Here is a 23766-nt window from a genome sequence, read left to right as displayed (position 1 = left end):
CTCACCTGGGAATGTAGATTCTTAGCTTATAAATAACACAAACTCCAAAGCATTCTCTGTTGTATTCTGCTTTTAAATGCTTTTCTTAAAACAACTCCCCACAGAAAGTTTGTAACTATTTTTTGATTCAAAGGCTAGTAAGCTTTAAAAAGCGCACCATTGCCACAAATGTATTTTATCCCTCCAGATTCTTTAATTGCACACAGTAACAGGATTCTTACTGTTGGAGTAAGATGATTTGGATTTGTTTTCTCCCAAAAGAAACAAAACCTAAACAACAAACAACCTAGAGCTATAACCCCACTTCAATAACTTCACTTCTCTCTCAGATACTGAAGCTGAAGATGCAGTTCATTCTCAATTAAAAATAAGACACTCCTGTTGAACAATAGTATTTTTTAGCTGACAAAGTGCTGTATAAAATAGTGTTATTGAGCTCACTGCACTGGTTCTAGTTCAGGAAATAAACAGGAGCCCTTCATTTTGGAGCAACCTATGTATTTAATACACAAGATAATTTTTGAGGTTCTGAAGCAGCTCCAAAGAAGGGCAACAAGGCTGGTGAAGGGCTTGGAGAATATGGCCTATGAGGAGCAACTGAAGGAACTTGAATAGGACTTGAAGCCTTGCAAAGCACTGTATTTGTAGCAATGAAGAATTCTTTCAATGAAATTTCACTAAAAACATAAATGACAGCTGCTTACTGAGAGCATGGGAGGTGAAAGCTGACTTTTCTCCCAGGTGCTCAGTGCTGGAAGGACCTGAGGAACCAGGCTCACACAGGAGCACTGACAACTCCCAGTCAGACAAAAGGCAAGGACTGCCAACGCACGGGTGCTCAAACACGGAACTGGCACTCAGAAAGGCTACAGGTCTCCATTCTCTCTGGGGCATCCCAGCTTAACTGAGCTGGGCTGAATCAAGCCCACGGCACTGACAATCAATCTTCTAAAGGTGCTGTCTGCACCAGAGGCCTTCACAAAAAAAAAGGGATGAACCAAAGGGAGAAAAGCTACAAGATGGGGACACCTGCCCCGTTAGCTCACTAGGCAGCTTAATAACTGCTACTGCCTCTGTCATCTAGACAAGGTGTGAAAGCAAAACACTGCAAATATCCATGAGAAAGGGGCACACTGGGATCACCTGGTACCATGTTAGCACAGGCACAGCAAGCCATCATGACATGTGAATACAACTGGCTTTGGTCTTGGTTCAACAATGATCTGCACATGCTCTTGGCACATCGTTTGCAATTCAGTCACCTCACAGGAAACAAACACCTCCCTTTCCTCTTCGCCTGATGGTAGAGGCTGAACACTTCCACACTGATTGAGTTACATTGGGGTCAACTAATTGGAGGGGCTGCCATCTAAACACATGTGCCCCTAAGCTCTCTTCTCAAGAACTGCTATACCAGAGACTGCAGAGATTGAACCTGTCCAAACTACTTACTTCTCAGGAGGCACGACTGATAGCCAGCTGTTCTTTGTGCACTGCCATGAAGGGCCTGGCTTCACCTCCAACCACTCATTCTGTGGCCAAGGAGAGAACAGGCTGAGGACAGCAGCCCTAATCAGCCTTCCATCCCCCAGGTGCAAAACCCCAGCACCAGGCCCCAAGGAGCTCACAGGCCCTCCAACGCACCCCCTGCAGTCCCAGTGCAGCCGCCCAGAGGACGCCAGGCCCTCTCCTCCACACCCCTCTCCTTTGGCATCAGGGCAGAAGAGATGCCACCTTCTCACGCTCCGGGGCCAGAGCTGAGGGATGGCAAAGGACAGCCGATACAAACACAGCAACTCCACTGTGTTTAATGACTGCCTCTCCCTCGGCTGCCTGTGGGGTGTCAGCATGCTTTGCTCCTCCTCCACCCCAGGCAGCTGCAGGGTGCTGGAGAAGCCCCTGCCCCCACTGACCCTCTTGCTACATCCTTGCCACTGCCTCCCAGAAATGGCCGCAGGCCCCAGCTGCCAGCCGCCATGTTTGGGCCTGCAGTGGCACTCAGAATCCTGTCGCCATGGGCACCCAACTGCCCTCAACCGCAGTCCCTCAGCTGACACAGCCAAAGGCAGCAGCAGCTCTACTCTCAGAAAGAGATACTCGGTATTGTGATTTCTGAGGACGGGATGGAGCAGCCACCTTTAAAGAGGCGGCTGCTGGAAGAGGCTGATGACATCGAGCCCATGGAGGTGGACCCGCCTGGCAGCGAAGAGGAGCCCATGGAGGTGGATCCACCCGTGGCAGATGAGCTGATGGAAGTGGATCCACCTCCATCGGGGCAGACCGGCCATCTCTCTGCTGCTGCCAGGCCAACCACGAAGAGGTCGCGCCCCAAATTTCATCGCAGGGGCGCCAGGATCCGTCCACCTCCCGCGAAACGGCCGCCTCAACGCCGGCGCTGATCCTCCTGTCCTGTAAGTTTGCCCTTACCCGCGAGAGCCCCAGCTCACGGCCATCCTGCGGGCTCACGGGGAGCCTCCATTGCCTGGTCCTTCTTCTGTTCACAGCCAAGGCTCCGACGAGCCCTTCCTTCCCGACCCCCTCCCTCGTCCCTTCCCAAGTCCTCTCATCTCTTCTGAGCAAGAGGGCAGGGCAGGGACTGCCATCCTCGGAGCTGCTGTGCCGGGGCAGCGGGACGAGTCTGACAGAGGGACCTCAACTGCCGAGGGCCTCAAACATCACAGGGGCACAAGGATCCCATAAGTTTACTGCTAGCTGGGAGGGAGAGCCCCCACTCAGAGCCATCCCACAGGCTCACGTGGAGACTATTTTCTGGTAATCCTTCCCACCACTGCCAAAGATCCCATGAGCCCATCCTTCACGTCCCACTCCCTCATTCCTGCCCAGGGACAGAGGAGGGATAAAAAGAAATCACAGACACAGCTGCTCCTATGTTGAAGCAGACTTCGGTTCAGACAGGAAGAAGTGCTGAACTTCAGCAGGAAGATCCAGTCCAGAGGCTTTGTTTGGACTTGAAAAGAAAGACTGGACCATCAACAATTAACAGTTCAAAATGAGAAAGAAGTAAAAAACATAAAAATAAACAGTTTTTCTTTTTTAAAAAAGAAAAGCACTGATTGTGTCTGTGCTTTAGGAACCTTATAGTCTGCACGTAGGTTCCCATGTCCCCTCCTTGCCTCCCGCACACAGAACGTACCCCGCAGCAGGACACGCTGCCCTCATTGCCAGCCCGAGGAACAGCACCGCACTGCACACACTGCTGGGGCTGCCCCTTGCCCTGCCTCAGCACCCTCTGCCACGTGGCGGGGATCTTTCACATATGCCTCATCAAGAACACAGAAAAAAGAGCCCCTTTCAGAATCAGAAAACTCACAGCATTTCACTTCCTCTCGAAATTCATGACAGCTTCTCCCTAGGTGGTAGCTAGAAACATTTACTATGGCCATGTCTCACTAGCAGCACCTGTCCCAGTCTATGCTACAGTCCCAACTTCCATCATGTCAGTGGCTCTGTTCTGCTGAGCAGGCACTCACCCATCACTCACAACAACCACACAACATAGAACAGTCAGCAGTTCCTGGACTGACGTCAGGAAACAAGGAGGACACAGGGCAGTGCTGACTCAGTGGGAAATAATGGTGTGCAGTTAGATACACTGGTTAAACACAGTCCTGCGAACAGTGAAAAACATGCAGCCTTCTATGTGTTTTGATACAGGAATTTGAGAATATATTTCAACATTGCAAAAAAAAAAAAAAATCTTTTTCACCTCAAATATCTGATCCTGTCTCTCTTCCAGACCTTCATAAGCCTCATCTGACCAGAGAGAAATACCCCTCCATTCACAGTCACATTTTGTTCATGTCACCACTGTTTGATACCATGCACATTTGTGAACAACTGTTTTCAGCAATGAAGTACAGGAAGAGTAAAATTTCTCCAAAAATCTCTGATGAACACCTTGAAAGTCCACTGAGAACAGCAGCCACTCCTATCAAACCAGGGTGACGCAGTAGTGTCACAAAAACAAGGTCATGCATCCCATTGATTTCACGTTTTTGTTGCCCTCTTTTTTTAAGAAAAAATATTTACAATTAAAAGAAGTGTTTTTGCTTATATGCATTAACCATAAAAGTAATGCCTCCTATTTTATTACGTTGGCTCACAATGTCAGAGGCAGATGTTGGTGCTACAGCAGTAGAGGTTGAACCTACCCACCAGTATCCCGTCTGTTGCTGTGTTACAGATAGCAGCAGAGGGGCAGACTGACAAAGTGGCATCTGACATGGAGCGCATATGAAGCAAAGGTGAGTCTCTGAATTTCTCCATGGAGAAAGCACCCACTGACAATCAAGGATGCTTGATGAACATTTATGGACCAAACAGTGGACATGAGCACAATAAGACAGTGTGTAGTGTGTTTCAGTGTCAGTGCATCACCCCACCGGTGCAGATCAGAGAATCACAGAATGGCTTGGGTTAGAAGGGACCTCATGAATCTCCAGCCCCCCTGCCACTGGTAGGGAGCCACCAACCTCTGTATCTAATATTAGGCCAGGCCAGGGCCCATCCAACCTGGCCTTGAACACCTCCAGGGATGGGGCATCCACAGCTTCTCGGGGCAGCCTGTTCCAGCACCTCACCACTCTCATAGTAAAGAACTTCCTCCTGACATCCAACCTAAATTTTCCCTCCTTCAATTAAAACCATTTCCTCTTGTCCTGCTATTAACTACTCTTTCAGTTGACTTCCCTCCTGTTTGTAGGCTCCCTTTAGGTTCTAGAAGGCTGCAATGAGGTCACCCCACAGTCTTCTCCAGGCTGAACAAGCCCAGCTCCCTCAGCCTGTTTTTTCAGGGGAGGTGCTCCAGTCCTCTGATCATCTTTGTGGCCTCCTCTGGACCCTTTCCAACATTTCCCTGCCTTTCTTGCATGGGGACCCCAGACCTGGACCAGCACTGCAGATGGGGTCTCACAAGGGCAGAGCAGAGAGGAACAATCACCTCCCTGTCCCTGCTGGCCTCAGATGTTTATGAGCACAGCATGCAGGCTCTTGTTCATCACTAGCAAAAAAGCATAGCTAATGGTAGTGACTATGTTGAAAAACAGTATTTTTTTAGCTGAGAATATCTTCTGTTTCTTGAATCCACCACTATCAATCATAACATATAATTTTTTTCATAAAGGACCAACCTCCATCTTTAGAATAGTAATGAAATTTGTCCCTATCAATCCAATCAAAAAAAGCAAACTCATGGATTGTTTGCCCATCTCTGCTTTTAGTTTACCTATGACTTCTTTTCTCTCAGTAATTATGAATGTGATAATAGTTGCAGAGCCATCAGCCTGGTAGGCTTAACAAGCCAGTCTTTTTAAATCACTTCTTGTAAGACATGTCTCTAATCATGTCACAAGTCTCACCTGCCCTCTGCACTCACCCTAAATTCAATCTGCACACAAGCCACTACATGGATAATTAAAATAATATTGTCTTTTGGATGAATTCTCTAGAACATATTAAATGGCCTTAAGAGTTCGTCTGCTTTTAAATTACACTTCAGATATATTCTAGACTAACATTTGACTTTTTTTTAGTAGCTATTGTGCACAATGTCTCATCTTTGCCTTTTCCACCAGATCGCCAAAGGAATTACTGGCCCTAGTCCTCAATTAACACCTTTGCACTTTGTACCACTGAATAAAAAACTTCTACAATTTCTAATGCTCTGATTGAAAAGGTCACTTCATTTGTGCATCACAGGCAATTCTTTTGTTGATGTCTCCCTCATTTGCTTCATCAGGTGAATTCGTCAGCATATGTTCACTCTTATGTCACCATCATTAATTTTTTGTACGTTAAGCTCGTGCCCATCTTTACAAGAACTTCAGACCATTCTAAACTTCCCCTTTAATTATCATCTCTTTGTCAGACTGGCTTCCTATCTCCTGTAATAATGTACTCATTATATTTTTCTACACCGATAAATTCCAGCACAGCACATGGCACAATTAAGAAATCATTTGCCATCTTCACTTTCTGCACGCATGAAAACAACACATATGTTACAAAAGTCTGAACAAACAAACAAAAACAGAACAAAACAAAAGCTCTACACAATGCAAACTTGGAAAAAAAAAATACTTGAACAGGTTTTTTTTCTTCACTGCTTTGAATTTGGTCAGACCTGCCTCTAAATTTAAAAGCATTCACTACAACTTCTTTCTGAGACATCTTTCAGATATCTCTAGCATAAGATTACGCTATTATTGTAAGTCTACAAATCTCTGCTTTTAATACAAGAACTGCCATACGTAAATACTGATTGGGATTCCCCCGACAAAAGAGATTTTAAGACTGGAAAGAAAACCAAACAAAATTAAATGCTATTCAGGCTATTTAATTTGTTCTTGTCTCAGAAAAATAGTTTCATAGGGTGAGAGAAGTTTCCATCTCCTAATCGAGTCATCTTCTGTTGTATTTGTTGGTGTTTTAGTTGATCTCCTCAAGAACGTCTCATTTGAAAATCTCTGCCCATAATAAACTTCTCATAGGTCATCACAACCATCTGGAATGGCCCTGTGGTTTCTTTAAATGAACATAGGTTTCTAACAATGCAGTTTTACGAACGGTATTGAGAACTTTTGAAACTAAATCTGGACTTTCTCTTTTCTTGACAATACATTTGCAATGTGGCAAAACTTTTTGATGTGGCTGAGAAAACTAAATAGAATTCCTGCATTTCCCATGCAGAAAGAGAACAAGCAGTCCAAGAACAGCTGGATGGCTAGACCATGGTTTTGCTCTCTCCCTCAGGAAGAACGTTTAATCAATTCAAGAAATTATTCTGACCACTGCTACCAGTGGAACAAATGAAGACAGCATTCAAAGGCAGCCAATCAATTCATTGATTTTCTTCTTAGGTTAAACGGCTAAAACAAGGAGGAGAGAAAATTCCTGGTATTCACAGAACAGCTTTGTTTGCTAATGTATCCTACCTACATTTTTCAAAAGACACTTTAGCAATGGAGTTAACAGGAGAAAGGGAAGGAAGCCAGGCTAACTAAAGACTAGTCAGACAAACTGTGTGATGCTGTCAGATTCATAGCCTGAGCTCCACAACAGGCCCTTCTTCCCTAGTCTGTGAAAGTTCAATTCCTTTTCAGCTACGGGAAATGTTATATATTTAGTGTCCCTGTACTCTCTGCTCAAAGTAAAAATTCTGTACAAGAGCAGAATAACTACCCCCACAATTTACACTTAAGGTTCTTTATTTGTGCATTACTTCATCATTCTGTTAGTGCCTCCCCCCCCTTGAGATCCTTGTCATGGTGCTCTGAAAAGCTCACTTTCCCATATTTCTTTTCTCAGGTTATGCTTTCCCTTTTTTTATCCTTCCACGTTTTCTTAACTGCTTGGATTTCAGCTCCCATTCTCTCATAGAGTTTGATCCCCATTCCCAGTTGGATGGCTATCAGAGTTACATAGCATACATTGCTGCTGTAACCCTTGAATACAGTTGATCTCTGTAGGGCTAAAGAACAGCCCAAATGAGAATAATGAAGATATCCCTGCTGCACAGACACAGCAAGAGTTGCTGCAAACTCAGACAAGGCAGTAAGACATTTTGGTTCACAGCAAGTGTCTCCTTCAAAATGCTATCAGTTCTAATGCACTGTTGTTAATGATGACTTCAGCTCTGCAGAATCAACAGATATCTTGTGGGACAAACAAAAGCACTGGAAGGACAAGTGCTAGCCTGCAATCCTGTTGATATTTAGTCTTTTTAAAGAGCAGGGAAACAGGAATAGAATTCAGAAAATCTGCGTGCTAGTCTTGGTGCAGCTTGTATCAGATGCTTTATTACGTAGTTTTTCAGCTCCAACTTCAACAAGGCAAGAAGATAAGGCTTTCAGAAGTGCAAGACGCTAAAGAGATTCCAGTGACAGTGGGAGCTGTGCATCTTCGTCCTCTGATAAAACTTGAGCGCACAGCAGATATCCAAAAGTGGTCAGCCACAATTAGAGAATGCTTGTTTTAAATTTGAAACATTTCTATTTTTCTATATGCCTGTAAGAGATGATTCTTTTACATCATTGTCTCAAAGCTTGCTGGGGACACAGATGAACAAGTCCTGGGCAAGGGCTGTGAAATCCTTCGTGTGGGGGACAAGATGGACAAGGCCAGGGGCAAGGAGAGAGAGATGAGCTGCAGCTAAATGGCTGTGAAGAGCTCCTTTGTGTGGCTTTATCTCAGGATGATGGCCATCTCAGGGGGTACTCAGTGACTCTTGCTCGAGGCCGTCCTTGTCACATAGGCAGGAGAACAAGGAGGATAAAAGAGGAACCGAAAACCATGAGGATAGGTTTCTGGCAACAGATTCCTCATGAAGAACATCATGAGGATTCCTGACTGTTAGATTCCTCGTGAGGTGACACCTGCATGCTGTTGAACTCTCCTGGCCTGCTGCCTGAGCGCTGCTGCTTCTTCAAGGCTTGACTGCACGACTGCCTCCACTGCCTGCTCGCTGCCCATGGCCGCCACGCCGCTGCTCCCTGCCCCCACTGCGTCTGCCTCGGACCTTCAAACGCTGTGCGACGGATCGCTGCTGGATCGTGCTGGTGACTCTCCCTGCTTCACGCGATTCTTGCATCTTTCCTGTCTTTTCTATCGCCCTCTTTCCCTTCCCCGTCTCCCTGATTAGGTTTTGTAATAAACTGTTTGGACTAACATATAAACATATGAACGTTGTTTCTTAATCTCACGCCGGGTATACAGATATTAAAAGAACCTCATCTCCCTCCTATAAACTGGAGCAAGACAATGCCTGTTTGAACAGCTCCACCATGAAGTTACTACACCTCATCATTCCTCCTTGTCCCATCCCTAATCTAGGTTTGTCACCATTTCCTTCTTTGCCAGTTATTTTTCCATCACCTATAAGGTCTGTGTGGCCCCATTTTGTTCTTGTTCATCACAAGCAGAAAGTCTACATCCAGCTCATACATCTATAAACCAGGGCCTGCATTTTTCTTCAGGCTTCGAAGGCCCAAAGTCCTCTGTTCATCTCATACACGAATTGTTTAGAAGCTGAGATAGCAATGATCTTCTGTAACACAGGAGGTGAGAACAGACTGACTGACAAGGACAACAAAAAAACCCACACTGAGATTCAAAAGCTTCCTCGTATCACTGACTTTACAACCATACTTACAACTCTAAAACGCCAAGTTCTTTCCCTTCGCTCTACTTACTTCAGACTCCTTACAGATGCATTAGCACCAATACAGTAGAATTGCTTCCTCACTCATAAGTGATGAAAACAACTACAAGAACCCAGAAAATCTCCTCCCAAAACCACAAGGAAACCGGATAATACTGAGCCCCAGGCACAGAACTGAGCAAAGCACATAAACTGCACAGTGAGCTTGTACCAGTGCTTAAAACCACCCCATCTGTATCTGTGGCTACCGTACTATATTCAGTGTACATTTGTCGTGCCAACAGCAAAGTAATGAATCATGCAAGATGTGAAGCATACAATTTTATCTAAGGAGAAAGAAAATCACATGCTAACCATAACCCTACCGTCAGATGAAACAAGTTCAAGCAAACAAAACACAAGGTCCTACAAGTAAATACCATAAAAGAGAGCTATCTTTGATTTACTGTGCTCATCACTATACTCTGTTAGTAAGAGCACAATAACAGGTCTGCCACAGATCCATTAGACAATGCTTGTTCAAAGATTCCATTAAGTTAAATTATGGTATGATGTACAAAACTGTGCTTCAAACTCAGATGGTTATTTCTTCCATTTAACTCTAGTGTCTGCTAAGCAATCATTTGGGGTTAAAAAGATTTGCAAATAGACAAAGAAATTATGCTATTCTCCTGTTGGCAACAGCCAGAAGATCAAGCAAGAGATTTGACTGATTAGAGAATGTACTGCAACAGATGCATTCAGCCATTTTCATTCAGCCATTTCCAGTGTATGATCACTCAGGGTTAAAATACTCACAATAAATCCAAGTTTTTTATAGTCTCGAGTATACATAGATTTGCGTTTCTCAATACTGCCACTACTGTTGTTAGGTTCCAATTCTGCATCAAATGCAATTCTTCGTAGTTCAAATATGATATCCCGTTGAGCCTGAGTCAAAACAAATGTTAAAAACAATTGTTAAAAATAACTCTCATTTTAATAATCAGTTCCACAAAGACTGTTTCAACCTTAATCTGAATTTTTTACTTGCTTCTCAAAGGCTGTCAACAGGAATCACTTTGTGGTTCTTATTTTCTGAAGGTCTCACTTTTGTAGGGTTCACATGCAGAGATACTTAAATGTTGATTTCTGGAAGTTGGACTCATGTTAACAAGGTCGCTAACTATGCATTTCATTTTAACCACAGCCACGAAACTACAAAAGCCAAGAGATCACCACCATTTCAAATTAAGCTGATACTTGGGCTTTACTTTGCTGACTTACACTGAAACAGCTTAACACTCTGTGACCTTTTTGGTGACTGCCCATTTCTGTTCGCAAGGAAATGGGCAAGAAAGGACTCGCTGCAGTTACATGTAACTGGAAATGCTTCTAGACTTAGCATTATTTGTATTGATGGTAGTTATCTCAATCCCTCTACTGAGATATGCACTACGTAACTACATTTACGTTCTTCTAAGAGTCATATTTTCCTATCTCAAACTAAAGAAACAGGAAGAGCAAAATAACACATTTATGTTTATGATCATCTTTCCCTCTCATCTCCTTTTCTTCATATCATCAGTAAGTCTTGACACAATTCCCTCTTAAAAATGAAATCAGCTTCCCCTTTGTACATGGCCTTAAAAAGGAAAAATCAACAAAACTCATCTTCTCTATTTCTCACTGATTCTATACCAGCATTTGAACCTCTTTGGGAAGTCTCTTTTTGCACACTGAATAGCATTAGGGCTGGTGTGTGGACACAATGAACAATGAACAACTACTGCACAGGCTCACAGCAACAGAAATGAGTTTGCTTGTAACGCCAGTTGAGTTTAGTTGTAGAACGTTAAGTATCCATTTTTGCCCTACTGGAATACTTTTAAGGACTATGCATCTCCGTTGGTTCTGACAAGGATAAAAATTGAAAGTTTCACTTCAGAGTTTTAAATCAGGATGAGAGCAAATTCAGTTCATGAAACAACATACTAAAGAGAAAGGCCTGACCATTTTGCTGTACTTTTGTACATGTAATAAAATAGTCAGTTCATCTTTTGACATACAAAAACGCAACTGAACATCGTATCGTGAAAGAGGTTATGCAAGCATTTCTGGCAGTGTCTTTTCCTCCATAAAGAGATTTAGACACAGCAATGAGTAGTTAACTTCTTCCTGTTCTGAAAGATCATATCAGATAATTACCTGATCCTGTGGATCCATTTTTGTCATCATTCTGTCTTCCAGAAGGTTAAATGTAAGTACTTGGAGAACGTAAAGTTGATGCGCCATTTCATTATTGATGGCCCTCTGTGCCCTGATAACATGCTATAAAAGAAAGATAGACTGCAGTGAATGCCACTGTATCAGAAAATCACATGAGTTGGACTCAGGTGTTTTCGTTTCAGTATGTGTTGATAGGTAATGGCGTGTGCATATTCCAGAAAAAAAATTAAACCAAGGCTAATGCTGCCAGTTTAAGTATTCAGATGAAATACAGGCTTCATAAGAAATGTTAAGGAATGGAACTTTAACAATGCATTGATGCTTCCTCCTTTTAGCCACCACCCTGAGCCAGTGACAAGTGGTGAAAACAAAACAAAACAAACAAAAATAAACAAGAAAAATAGTAGGGAGCCACTCTGTAGAAAAATTTACTCCCTACCAAGAGCGTTAGAGATCTGCATTAAAAAGAGTGAGCATATTCAAAAACATTTATGAGAGTTGCTCCCTGAGCAGAAGAGCACTCAAGATGCCAACACAATGTGCAGATATAGTGATACAACAGTGAGTGCTACTGCTGCTGTCAGAGCTAGCATCATATGGAAATGCCACCACCACCAGACATCTGTGATCTACGTGAGGAAGATGGCTTAGAAATGCATTAGCATACAATAGCTTATACACACAACACAGAATTACCCCATTCACAAAGCAGTTACCAACTGGTGGATCATTTAAAAATCCCTGTTGTGTCTAAAACCAAACAGCTACAGGGGAAACAGACCCAAGTTACTAAACACAGCAGGGAAGACATAAGGAAAGTCATGCAGGAGATTAGTACAACTGAAACTAGATTTCACTGAAGCCTCAGAGAAAAACAAAACTATCTGCCAAAAGCTACTAAAGTAGCATTTTATGACAGTAAATGAACACTTAAGAATATTATCCATATGCTTCTACCAATTTCTTATGATCACAAGCAATGCAAAAACATGCCTTATGAAACAAATTCCCTGTTTTTTTGTGTATGACTTCGTTGCTGCTGTTTCTTATGCACGTATCACTAAAATAATGACAGTGAGTGAGAAAGGGAAAAGGTTTATTTGTTACTGTTTGGTTTTGCTTATTGCCCACTAACTCACAACAGATACTGAACTCACTCTTTTTAAGAAGAACTTTACCTTATTCCCTTCAAGAACTAATCTACGCTAAGGTTGATGTCAAAATCCCTATGATTTCCCAAGATAGTTGAAGTAAGTCTTTTATTTACATCCATTAACTTCATTCTGGGCTGGATATCTACTTCCTTTGTACAAGTGGCAACAAATTGTGTGCAATTTGATATCAAGATACAAAGTCTCCTGTAGAACCAAAAAACACAGGTTTTTTTGGTGTGATTTTGCACAATGGAAAACCCTGTGCGGCTTGCATAGTTTCCATCAGGTCTAAAATTTAAAACAAAGGATTTACTACAAATCCTTCAGACATTGCCTAGACTTCACACGTAAGCTCACACTCTCAGTGGGAAGAAAATCCCCCAGATACTATTATTTTTTTTATTCTGCATTGTATTGTCAGCAAGAAATAACAATTCATTGGGCTGGAAAAACACCATTTCAGATCATCAGTTTTGAACCCACTCAATAACAAGATCTTCATGTTGTACATTAAAGGCTTCCAAATGTATCAAAAGCCAAAGAGCAATTAAAGTATGTGAGGATAAAACCTATGCACATAAAAACTCAATCCAGCTTTTCTCTCTGCTAGTGAAAAGTAACGTTGAAAATGATATACTTACAGTTAGGATAATGGAGCGGAGCTGCTTTTGTGCCAAAATGTTTGCCATTTCCTGATTTAGAAAAAAAATAAATAGAAACAGGTATTTTAATGCTATTCCTATAGCAACACACCAGTTGACAAGGTTCAAGTCTTAAGTTTCTGCAGTGTTTCTTGTAAGCAAAATGAAGCAGCTTATCAACTACAACAGTAAGAGTTATTTTGGTGCCACAAAGTCAAGATTACTTTGCTGTGAAAAAGGGGACAGAGTGAAAGCTATATCAAGCTGAAAACTTTGGTGATCCAGTAACAGCAACACAAGATCTCAGAGGAGACTTCCGTGGGTTCAACAGTGCTTTTTCACACACCTGTTCAAGCACAATTCCCCCCTCACAACTCCCATTCCTCAGCCACACAGCATGAACACCTTTCAATCTGTCAGTCAGGCCTTTAAAATCAGACATCCAAAAACATGCATATTTATATTAATATTTTGGCTGTTTCGGAGTCACAAAGTCTAATTTTTAGATTGCAGCTCAATGCTGTTTTTTCACAGTAACTAATACTTCCCCCCTGTATGTTGCTAGCAGTGCTGGCATTGGTCCACTGTTTTGTCTCCAATTAGTTTTTCTTTCTAGAAGTAATGGCCAAGTCCCTATCAACCAGGATGTTTTGACTTTCTCTCTTAGACATCTGGCCTTGGCTGCCCATGCTGCAAACTACCCTAAAATGCATAGGAGAGAGTATTTTATGCTAATAAAGAATGAAAGCCTGGTCTCCTGAATCATGCCTAACAGGCACGTATCCTGTTTTTAACGTTTTCCACTTATATAGAAATGTGCATGCATGGATGTGAACACATTAGCATATGTATTTCACACATCAATGCATCTAACACTTAGAAGTTACCATGCATGTATTTTTAAATTCCTATCTGAAAAATGTACAATTTAAGGATTTGGTTAATTTGGGTAACATACTGCACTCTGCTATTTAGGCACTGCTTGCTGCTGTGAATTAAACAGCTAACAACAGACCTTACCCTTGTACTTCTAATCAATGACCTACAAGTGTATCACAGTCCTACATAACACAGCACAGCAAGTCAATGCTGACACTTGCTTAAGGACATTCCTGGAATGCACTATCATTCGGTCCAGCTGGCATCACATCAAAATTTTGTTCACACAGGAATAACACAGAAGAAAGAAGGAACCAAAACCAAGAGAATCTCAGCTTATAGTTTTTAAGCTTTTTTTTTCTTTTCTGGCAAAGCTGCTTTCAATTGCACATAACAGCTGAAGAATGAATGATGCAGATGCATCGATTCTCTATGGAAATGCCCGACTGAACTGCAGGGGGAGTGCCAGGCACATGATACAACTCATGTTACAGGGCACAGACTGGCTGTTAATGTGTAGCTGTACCCACCAAAAAGATGGACAGGCAAATAATGAGATGTGTTTTTGAAAATTCATTTCGCTTTTTGGAGACAACCAAGCTGTTACTTGATTTGTATATGTGGAAGTTAAAACCTGCCACTAGAATATCATTTTTGCCCACTGAACCAAAAACTGTGACAAGAACAACAAGAATTCACAAAACCTATGACTATAATAAAACCAGCCTTGTCTCCAAGACACCTTCAAGGCTATTAGCAGCTGATGAGCTGTCTTTTCTAAAAAAAAGTACTGTAGTAACAGAGGAGAACAAAAATTATGTGACAAAATTTCCCACCTCATTTCCCATAGCAACGTGTCCCTCTGAAAATGCAGACAAGTGGGGGAAAAAAAAGCTCTTCAAACATTCACAGCATCATTTCACTGCACAACATCTCTTTCCTAATATACAAAATTCTCATTCCTCATTTTTAAGTAACCTACATTTTTTCTAGGTGATTGAGTCCTTGACAATGGCAGAGGAAGCAAGGCAACGAGACAATCCTCATTACAAAAGAAAAACTTTGAATCTCTTTGGCTTTTTGCATTACAGAAATGGGTGTGGAAGTGTTGAAAAGAAAAAGTAAAGAAAAGGCAGATACCAGTGTGAATTTAAATCCTTTTCTTAACTGCAAGGCAGTCACTCACATCATACCAGTCCCCCTAGCATGGAAGCAGAGAGGCTGTCTCCTTGCATCCAACAGACTTTGGGGCAGGACTAGTCCAGAACTTGTTTGAGTTCTGGCAATCTGCAGACATTTCTCACATGCTCTTGTGGAGTACGGTTTTGCACAAGTGAAGATTTTATTCCACAGTTTCCATTTTCCATTTGTATTTTGTGTTAGTGTTTGTTTCAACATTCTCCAGCGTTGAAAAGTGCAAATAAGTCTAAGACAAATCCTCATGAGGATTTATCAGCAGCTCTCAATGACCTCGTTTTGGTCACCACAAGAATTATCATCATGGTTCCTGGTGATGGAAACACTAAATAAATAAATGAGTAACTCTGTTTTGACACAAGCTAATTACTTGATAAACATGGGTGAAACTCCTCTATTTCATAACACATCACATTCAATCATTTAGCATCAGCTAGCAATCCTGAAGTCTTTCCTTTTGAAGCTTCTGACCTCTGGCTCTAAAGTTAACTTAGAATAGTGCGCTGACATTCATGAAATGCTGACGTGCCAAGATAGTCCCTTTATCAAAAGGAACACATTTCTTATTAAGAAATCTGGAGGGGAAAATGACTTACCAAAAAAATAGCCTGGGTTTACAAGCTGTGCTGGCAAAGAGTTCAGTACAATAAATACTACAGCCAGCCACAGTCAATATGGTTCATGTGAGGTTACAGGGAACTACAGAATTGCAGAAGAATTCTTAACCCTCCCTAATACTGGTACAAGATGGAGGTAACTCCACTGCAATGAATGCTATTACACCAGTGACAGTAGTGACTGGGACATCTGCATGTATGAACATAGTGTGTTTCCTACAATACATGGATATAAACCCCAACAACTGACCTGCCTCTTGTCATCCGGGGCCTTAAGGAAAAGTGCATTTATTACTGCAATGGTGTACGTCTGGATTTCTTGGTCTGTCCTGTAAGGGAGAAAATCATAAACGTGAGATATGACCACGAACACACAAGCTACAGAAACTCATTTCCCAGTTGCATTACGACCAGTAGAAGATCAGGGACTGTTTGCACTTCGACTTACTCATATAAAAGCTAAGTAATTAGTCATTCGGGTTCTCTCTATTATTAGTAAGAGAAACATGATGCTCAGCGTTCAAGAAAGGTGAAATGAGTAACAACCTCAAAGTGCCATTAATCAGGAGCTCAGACCACAAGCTCCAGCCAGATGCTCAGATGCCCCAGCTACAGTTAGGAAGAAGAAACTGTAAATGGCTCTGAAGAAAACCTTGTTGATATTAAAAAGCTTTCCAGGTGAGTAGAAAAAACGTCCCAGCTAGGAGGTTTGCATTCCAGTTTAAAACGCATTACCCTCTGCTAAAGGAAGTGGTTTCCATCCACTGAACAGCAGTGCATTATTATTGTTAAAGAAAAGACCTCTCTCTTTCTAAATGTACCTTCAATAGAAGTTGCCCAGGTTTTGTCTTACATGTTTCCCAGAGGCTGACTGGCAAAACCATACCATCTGTATGCTGATGGTGCTAAGCATTCAATCACAACCAATACTAGGTGCTCTCCTTTTCCTTCCCATTTCTTAACCATACAGGCAGCTTTGCACCAAGAAAAAATTAATTAGTAATACAAATAACAATACTAGAAGTCTGTGATCAAGCTACTCCAGAAAGCTGGCTATTTGCCATTCAGCCACAGATGTGGAACTTATGCAGGAGTCTTCATATCACTCCTTTTCTAAATGCTGTGCTCATCTGGAAGAATAAAAATTTAAAAAGAACAGCATATCAAGTGGCATTTGAATATACTCACCCCTGGAGATGTGGGATTAGCTGCCCAATTGTGATCTCCTGTGCCACCTTCTGGTACAGGTCATGGCTATTGAGCACCATCGATTCCAGGATCGCTAGTGACCGTTGTAAGATGGAGATGTCTGAGGCAAATTTGTTCACATAGCTTGCTATCTACAAATTAAGACATTTAGAAAATTTGAGTCCTCTCATAAAACCAGGAAAAGGGAAGAAACAAACTGTGGAGTCGTCTCAGAAAAGTGTAGAGAGTAAAAGCAGCCTTGACGACATGCCAGGCATCTGTTAATACCTGACAGCAGTCAGCCAGGCACTGCAGGAACCTTCAGAGGACACAGTAGCACCAGGTTTTTGAGCTGGCATGAATCACCTCAGATTTATGTCAATCTAATACCCGCAAAATATATGCTTCTGTACTAAAGTTACGCATAAGATAAATCAGCATTAAAGAACGATAGATGCTGTGTTTTTTTCTGAGGGTAACTTTGGAAAGGATAACAAAAATTCTGCTCATTTTTTCCAGTGTCTGTGCAGCCTGTGCTCTCTAAACAAGCTCCTAGGCTCAGAGCAATGGCTGCAAAAGAATAATTCACATCTAATGTTCTGGCAAAATGCATCTGCAGCAAAATAAGCTATATTTTTCTTTCTTCTTCTCATCAACAACAGCTCTCTCCAGATTACAAATTAAAACTGACTTGATTACCATTTATTGGCACAATTGATTGTGTAACTCTAAATACAGTCTAGTCTTGCTGTTTGTGCATTCATTTCTGTCACTCTTACTGAAAGCTGCTATGAAGGAATGGCACACTGGTAGAAACCATGTGGCAGCATGTGTTCCTTTGCATGCTCCACAGCCTTCTCCCAGGAAAGACTCTCATCTTCTGCTGACAAAGGAACAGAGAACTGCTTGGATTTTCTTCAGATGTACCAATATCAGCAGAGACAAGCAAAAAAGTACCCAAGGAAGTACAGGCAAACAGAAAAAAAAAGTCCAGTGACGAGTTATTTATTCTTCATAGCCAAGTAATAGACTTGAGATGGGGTCACTACAGCCTTTCTTTCATTCATTCAAACACATTCTTTCCAGAAAACCTCAAGTCCATCCCCTTCTTAAGTAGTCACACTTCAGGACACCAATGCGGTTTTGATACTGGAAGCTCACTTAGACCCTTGTATAATTTTCCTTTTGGAGAAAGAAAGGCATGCCAAATGCTTGGAAAAGCTGCCTAGGCAACTGTAAAATTCACAGTATTGACACATCACAACAATGCTTGTGCCCTCGTGACGTTCTGCGCAATGCTGAAGCAGCAAACTCCTTCCTTCTCCCCTTCCCACTTTTTAAAAATAACTATGGTTGGAGACTGTGAAGAGAGAGATGGATTTCTTCTTCTGCTGTTCTACAGCATTGGTATTTATTGCTCTGCTACTTGCTTTGCACGTACATGAACAAGAACATGCTGTGCAGAATGCAACTCTGTTCATGAAACAGAAATTGGATTTACAAAAAAATAAAAAACCAACCCATGCATGCATGGGGAATCGGTGGAGAGGAGACTATTTCTGCTCTGGGCTTTCAATATGTGCTGCCTGCAAGTCCTCAGCACAATTATTATTTACATTAGTACAGTGTGCTGTTTAGGGTGACAAGCTGCATCTCAGCTCGTACTACCTTAGCTCTGCTAACGCTAATCTAGTTGTTTTCTGATGCACCGTGTCAGAGCTGCCAGATGTCCACAAGTCCCACAGCACGTACACTGGGCATGTACAGATCAGCTCTGCACTGCTCACACAAGTGAAATGCACTCTGGATGTCTCAGTCACCAGGCACACATGGATCAACCGTGTAGCAGGAATACAGCGTACCCAGAATGTGTTCCGAGTTGTCAGGGCTTCTGAAGAGGGTGACAGTAGTCTGACATGAATCACTCTTTGTGCAGCACCTCTTTGCCTCAGCAGTTCAAGTGCTGGTGTGAAAGCTTCACTGCTATATAACATATTCCCAGCAGGGGCCTGCTGCACTGATCTAATTACAGATAGCTGAAACCTCAGCCTAGGAAAGGCTGCTTCAGACACATGTATTCTTCTGATCCTGGGCCACAATGTCTTTTTACAACAAACATAAGCTCAAGCTACTACTGAAGCTGGCCTGTGTGCTCAGAGAGCTGTGACATCTCACACAGAACATATATGTAAAGCATCTGCTGGGTAATTTCCATGCTAAGCTATGTACACTCAAAACCACCTTGCTGATGTATGACATGTGTCTAGAAAAGATGTCCAGGCAAGTCTGCCATGATAAACGAGGCATGCAATTTTCGGAGGGCACAAAATAACATTTAAAAGAATTTATATTCTTATATTTGAAGTTCTGGGTGTGGAAAAAAAGGAATCAATAAGAGTTCAAATTCGTGTCAATTGCTGTTCTCTGGAGAACTCTGCTTACTGAGCACCATGTGCCAGGAGGGCTCTCAACATCCAAATATAATCCTGCACTCGTTTGTCAAAACTTCTGATGATAAATAATGATGCATGCTCACAAGAATAGAGCCTTTTCTCCAGGAACAAGCAACCTAATGGCTATACACTTTCACATGAAAACCTGGCACACGGATGTGTGTCACTAAGGATAAAATCGTAACCTTGCTATCTGCATAGCCTTATGTAGCCCCACATAATAGAAGTGACGGTGCAGTTTCAAGGGAAATTAAGCATTAGAATGCCCTGATGTATTCAAGCTCAGTGCTCTGCTGAAACAGGACCTAAATGCATGGAGTAAGAGCAGGCTAGAGAGAGCTAAACTACATATTTCGAGCCCTCTTCCTGTTTCAGCATCACCTGAAGTGAGAGAAATATGTCATTTAAAAGTTAAGGACAAAAGCACAAACGAACAAACCAAACAGACAAAAAAAGAAGCGAACAACAAACGCCACATCCACCACGGCAAAAATAACTGAAGGAAACAGATTTGATTTTCAGAGATGCCTGGACCACTTTGATGTCTGTAAATGAAAATAACAGGAAAATCCAAGGCAGTTTTGTTTCTGTGAACTCCTAACGCATAGTAAAGTTTTCAAACACAGATCTCATTTTCAGGTAAGGAACTACAGTTGTACTTCACTACAGAAGGAACAAATGGCAGCTGTGAGACACAGAGATAACTTTTCCCACTGCCACTCACTTTTCCTGCACAGCACATTTTGGAAGGCAGAGTAAGCAATTCATCAAGGTTGAGACTGCCTCACACAGTTACAAAACAGCACTTACACAAGTAATTCTAAGAGATTCTTAAGAACACCTCAACAAACACTACTAGCCTTAATTTCTACAAGAGGATAAAGAAAATAAAAGGGTTCCAAATTTTTGTATTTTATTTTGATACCAAATTATTATGACATATTTTAAGAGCTTGGCAACCAAATCCTTTAGGGTACTGTGGAGTTCCAGTCTAAACGAGCTTATTGTCATGAGGAAGAAAAGAGCCTTGAGAGATACTGTTGTAAGAAAGTTTCTCAAATTATATTTTCCCTGAAGATAAGGAACAAAGCCCTACTTGAAAGTGTCAATTCTTATTTGCAGTAGTTACAATAGAAGTCTTAACATGCCCACAGGATGGGAGAAGGACTTCTTTCAACACCATCTAGTTACTTATTTGAAGCATTTAGAGGTTCCCTAGAGATCTCCTCCAGCTTCTACATTTCTAGTTAGGAAATTATTTATTCAAGATATTAAAAAAAAAAAAAAAAAAAGTTATTCAACTTAATGCATTCCCATTCCAGTTTGGCTTCCATTTGACAAGAAAGACAGCTTCAAAGGGCAGAAGCACTTGAAGCAGGGTTGCAGAGATTCAGCTAGCAGAAAATTAACTCTTATCCATCCTGCCATCCACTTGAGCTAGCCCATCAGCAACCTCAAGTGGCCTATTTGAGTTCGTAGGCTCCCCCAGCACATAACACATTCTAGGCTGGACTTTCAGTCTCACAAAGCCAGTTAAAACACAGGTGTACTACCTTCTTTGCCATGTTAAAATCATCATCATTAATCTACCTAGCCTACAAGATTAACAAAGTCCAAAACATAATATTAATCTCTCTCATAAATAACACCTAGCATTTTAATGACCAAAATTGAACATAAAAATCTAGTTCTCTTTTCATAGAATTGCTCACATTGGAAAAGACCTTCAAGACCATCAAGTCCATCCCCAACAAACCATACTACCCTAACTGTAACAACCCACCACTAAATCATGTTCCTGAGCACCACATCCAAATGGTTTTTAAACACATAATTCATAACTGTGTATTTCTTTCACTTCTGACAACAAATGTAAATTTAGGCTTCCTTTAGGTGGAAATAATTTTCCAATCAAATTTAAACATAGAGTCTGACACATTTTGTTAAAAAGGAAAGATATCTTTCCCTCAGGTGACATCATTACAGTGAATTGACTCTGACATCATTTGGACTCATACCAATGCACTTTAATGTAAGATACATTCCAACTTCAACCTGCTTTAAAAAAAAATACTTGGAAAGAGTTTTTGGTTTTGTTGTAATCAGAAGAGCCAATTTATTTGCTTCCAATCTGCCAATATTTAGGATGAGAATAAGTAAAAACAGTTAAATCAGCAATAACAAAATCTTTCTTTCTAAAGGCCGTTACATTTCTGCATTTAAAGAGTACTTTGCTGTTTCTGCTGCTCTTGTGCACGTACCACGTGCAAGAAAAGAAGAAAAATGTTGCAGATCATGGAAAAAAATCTTTTTCAAAACCTTAGACCTTAGTCGCAGGATTCAGGGAGCTGCAGTTCAGCTTGATCAACTCGGGAGATTTCAGTTTACAAACTGCAATTATTACTAACTCATTTCTCTTCCTTCCCTATCCTCAAAGGAAACATTTCAGTGCTGTTTTTATTTCAAGATACATATTGTGACTCACTTTAATTTACATTAAATCTAAATACTATTTTCTGCTTTAGCTGCCTGGTATCTGCACAAGGAGGTCACACTCAAACTGAGCAAGCAGCAGCCCATGTAATAAGCCTAACACAGCGTTCATCCAATTTCACTTGCACTGAATTCATTAGAAGTTTGGGCAGATCCTGCAGTTCCAAATATTTGTACATTTAAATAGGATGTTAATCTCATTTTCATATACCTTTTTGCCCAAGCAATCACCTACACAATGCACCTGAAGGAGAGAAAGCACAACTCACCTCAAAAATAGTGTAGAAGCAAATTTGTACAAAACACATAGCATTGATTACAAATTTACCTTTTTAATGAATGCCACAGAGAATGTATCCCACGATACAATCCCATGATCCATCAGCTCAACAAATGCAGTCAGTGTAAAGGACAACATATCTCCAAAGCTGCAAGAGATAGGAGTCGTGACTACAGTTACCAGTTAGGCAGCATGGCAATGACCGAGGGAATAAAGTAGCAGGAAGCTTTCAAAAAGGCAGGAAAACGAAGCCAAACATGGACTAAGAGGCAGCAAAAGAGCAAGAGAGGCCATGCAACAAATAGTCTCCAAAGCAATTTTGCATGGACATCAAGAATAATCACCTGAAAGAAAGCAATTGAGTGAGAGAAGAGCTAGGTCCTAGGGAAACACCACATGCAGTGCTCAAGGAAATCAGATAGCCCAACTGAACTTCTTTTATCTAATTCCAAATTTTACAGCTAACAGGAGAGAATGTTTGCTTTTTTTTTTCCAGTTGTTCATTCAGGAACACAGCTCACATTGCTTAGAATTTGTGAGCCACTACACTGCATAGTTACCTGTGAATTTGAGATTCAGTGCATCTTTGTATTAACTATTTCCACACAGGTTTAAACTCATCACAAAGAACATGCTCAAAATTGACGAGCTGCACACTAATTTCCCTTGTTAAAATCAAGTTTTATAGATCACCTTCATTTCTATATATACTCACAGTACCCAACGGTCAGCAGCCACAAAGATTTCAATGAAACCATTTGATGAGCTAATTAGTCAACAGAAAAAGCAGTGCACGGGGCTCTAAAAGCAGCAGTGTGTTACCTTTAAGGGCACGCCAAAATGCCTGCAAGGTGCTCTGTCATTAAGCCATTTACAAGCTTAGGCATGCAATCAAGCTAAATAACATGAATAGCCCCACTGACTTTAACGCAGCAGCTCACCTAATAAAAAGGCAAAATTAAAACCTGTAAGATTGGAACTACAATGCTCAGTATGTTGGAAAACTGAGTCTATAGTAGAATAGTTGTAGTTAAGGAAGGCAATTAGTAATCCTTGTGTGATTTGATCCCCTACTGTCCTGTACCATCCCAACCCAAATTAGTGAACATACACTCAGAGGGAAGGCATTCACTGCAGGACAAAGGAATAAAGCAGGAAAGCAATTTAAATGTGGCAATTCCAATAGCCATTCTTTACAGATTTGATATAATCTGCATTAAGGCTTCTTGACACCAAAAGAAAAACCTTTAGTGACCCTTTCCCTTAGGATAGTTCATCAAAACTCCTCAAAACCCTTCACTGAAATGAAACTTGCCATTCTTGACATTTTGGGTTAGGAGGGAACTATCAACCACCTTCCCTTCCAAAGTAAGGGCATCTACCACGTCTGATTCTTTATGACCAAATGAAAAAGTCATATCAAAGAGTAAACAAGAAAAACAGTGTCTTTCTAAAAAAAATAAACCACTGTAATTCTA

The 23766-nt window shown here is 41.4% G+C and overlaps 1 protein-coding gene across 6 annotated transcripts in view; it reads right to left on the bottom strand.

Moving 5' to 3' along the window:
• The window catches only part of ELMO1 (engulfment and cell motility 1), a 290099-nt gene that overhangs the window by 170481 nt on the left and 95852 nt on the right, over positions 1-23766 (bottom strand). For all 6 annotated transcript variants that reach the window (XM_048950301.1, XM_048950300.1, XM_048950299.1 and 3 more), the window contains 6 exons: positions 22337-22436; positions 17063-17214; positions 16125-16203; positions 13182-13232; positions 11366-11488; positions 9977-10108 (listed from right to left, as the gene is read on the bottom strand). In XM_048950301.1, coding sequence (XP_048806258.1) covers positions 9977-10108; positions 11366-11488; positions 13182-13232; positions 16125-16203; positions 17063-17214; positions 22337-22436 — 637 coding nt within the window. The remainder of the gene's footprint in view (positions 1-9976; positions 10109-11365; positions 11489-13181; positions 13233-16124; positions 16204-17062; positions 17215-22336; positions 22437-23766) is intronic.

This window comes from Lagopus muta, chromosome 7, assembly GCF_023343835.1.
Source record: "Lagopus muta isolate bLagMut1 chromosome 7, bLagMut1 primary, whole genome shotgun sequence".
NCBI classification, from domain to species: Eukaryota; Metazoa; Chordata; class Aves; order Galliformes; family Phasianidae; genus Lagopus; species Lagopus muta.
The sequence above is the reverse complement of the archived record's forward strand: the minus strand, read 5'-3'. Positions and strand labels throughout refer to the sequence as shown.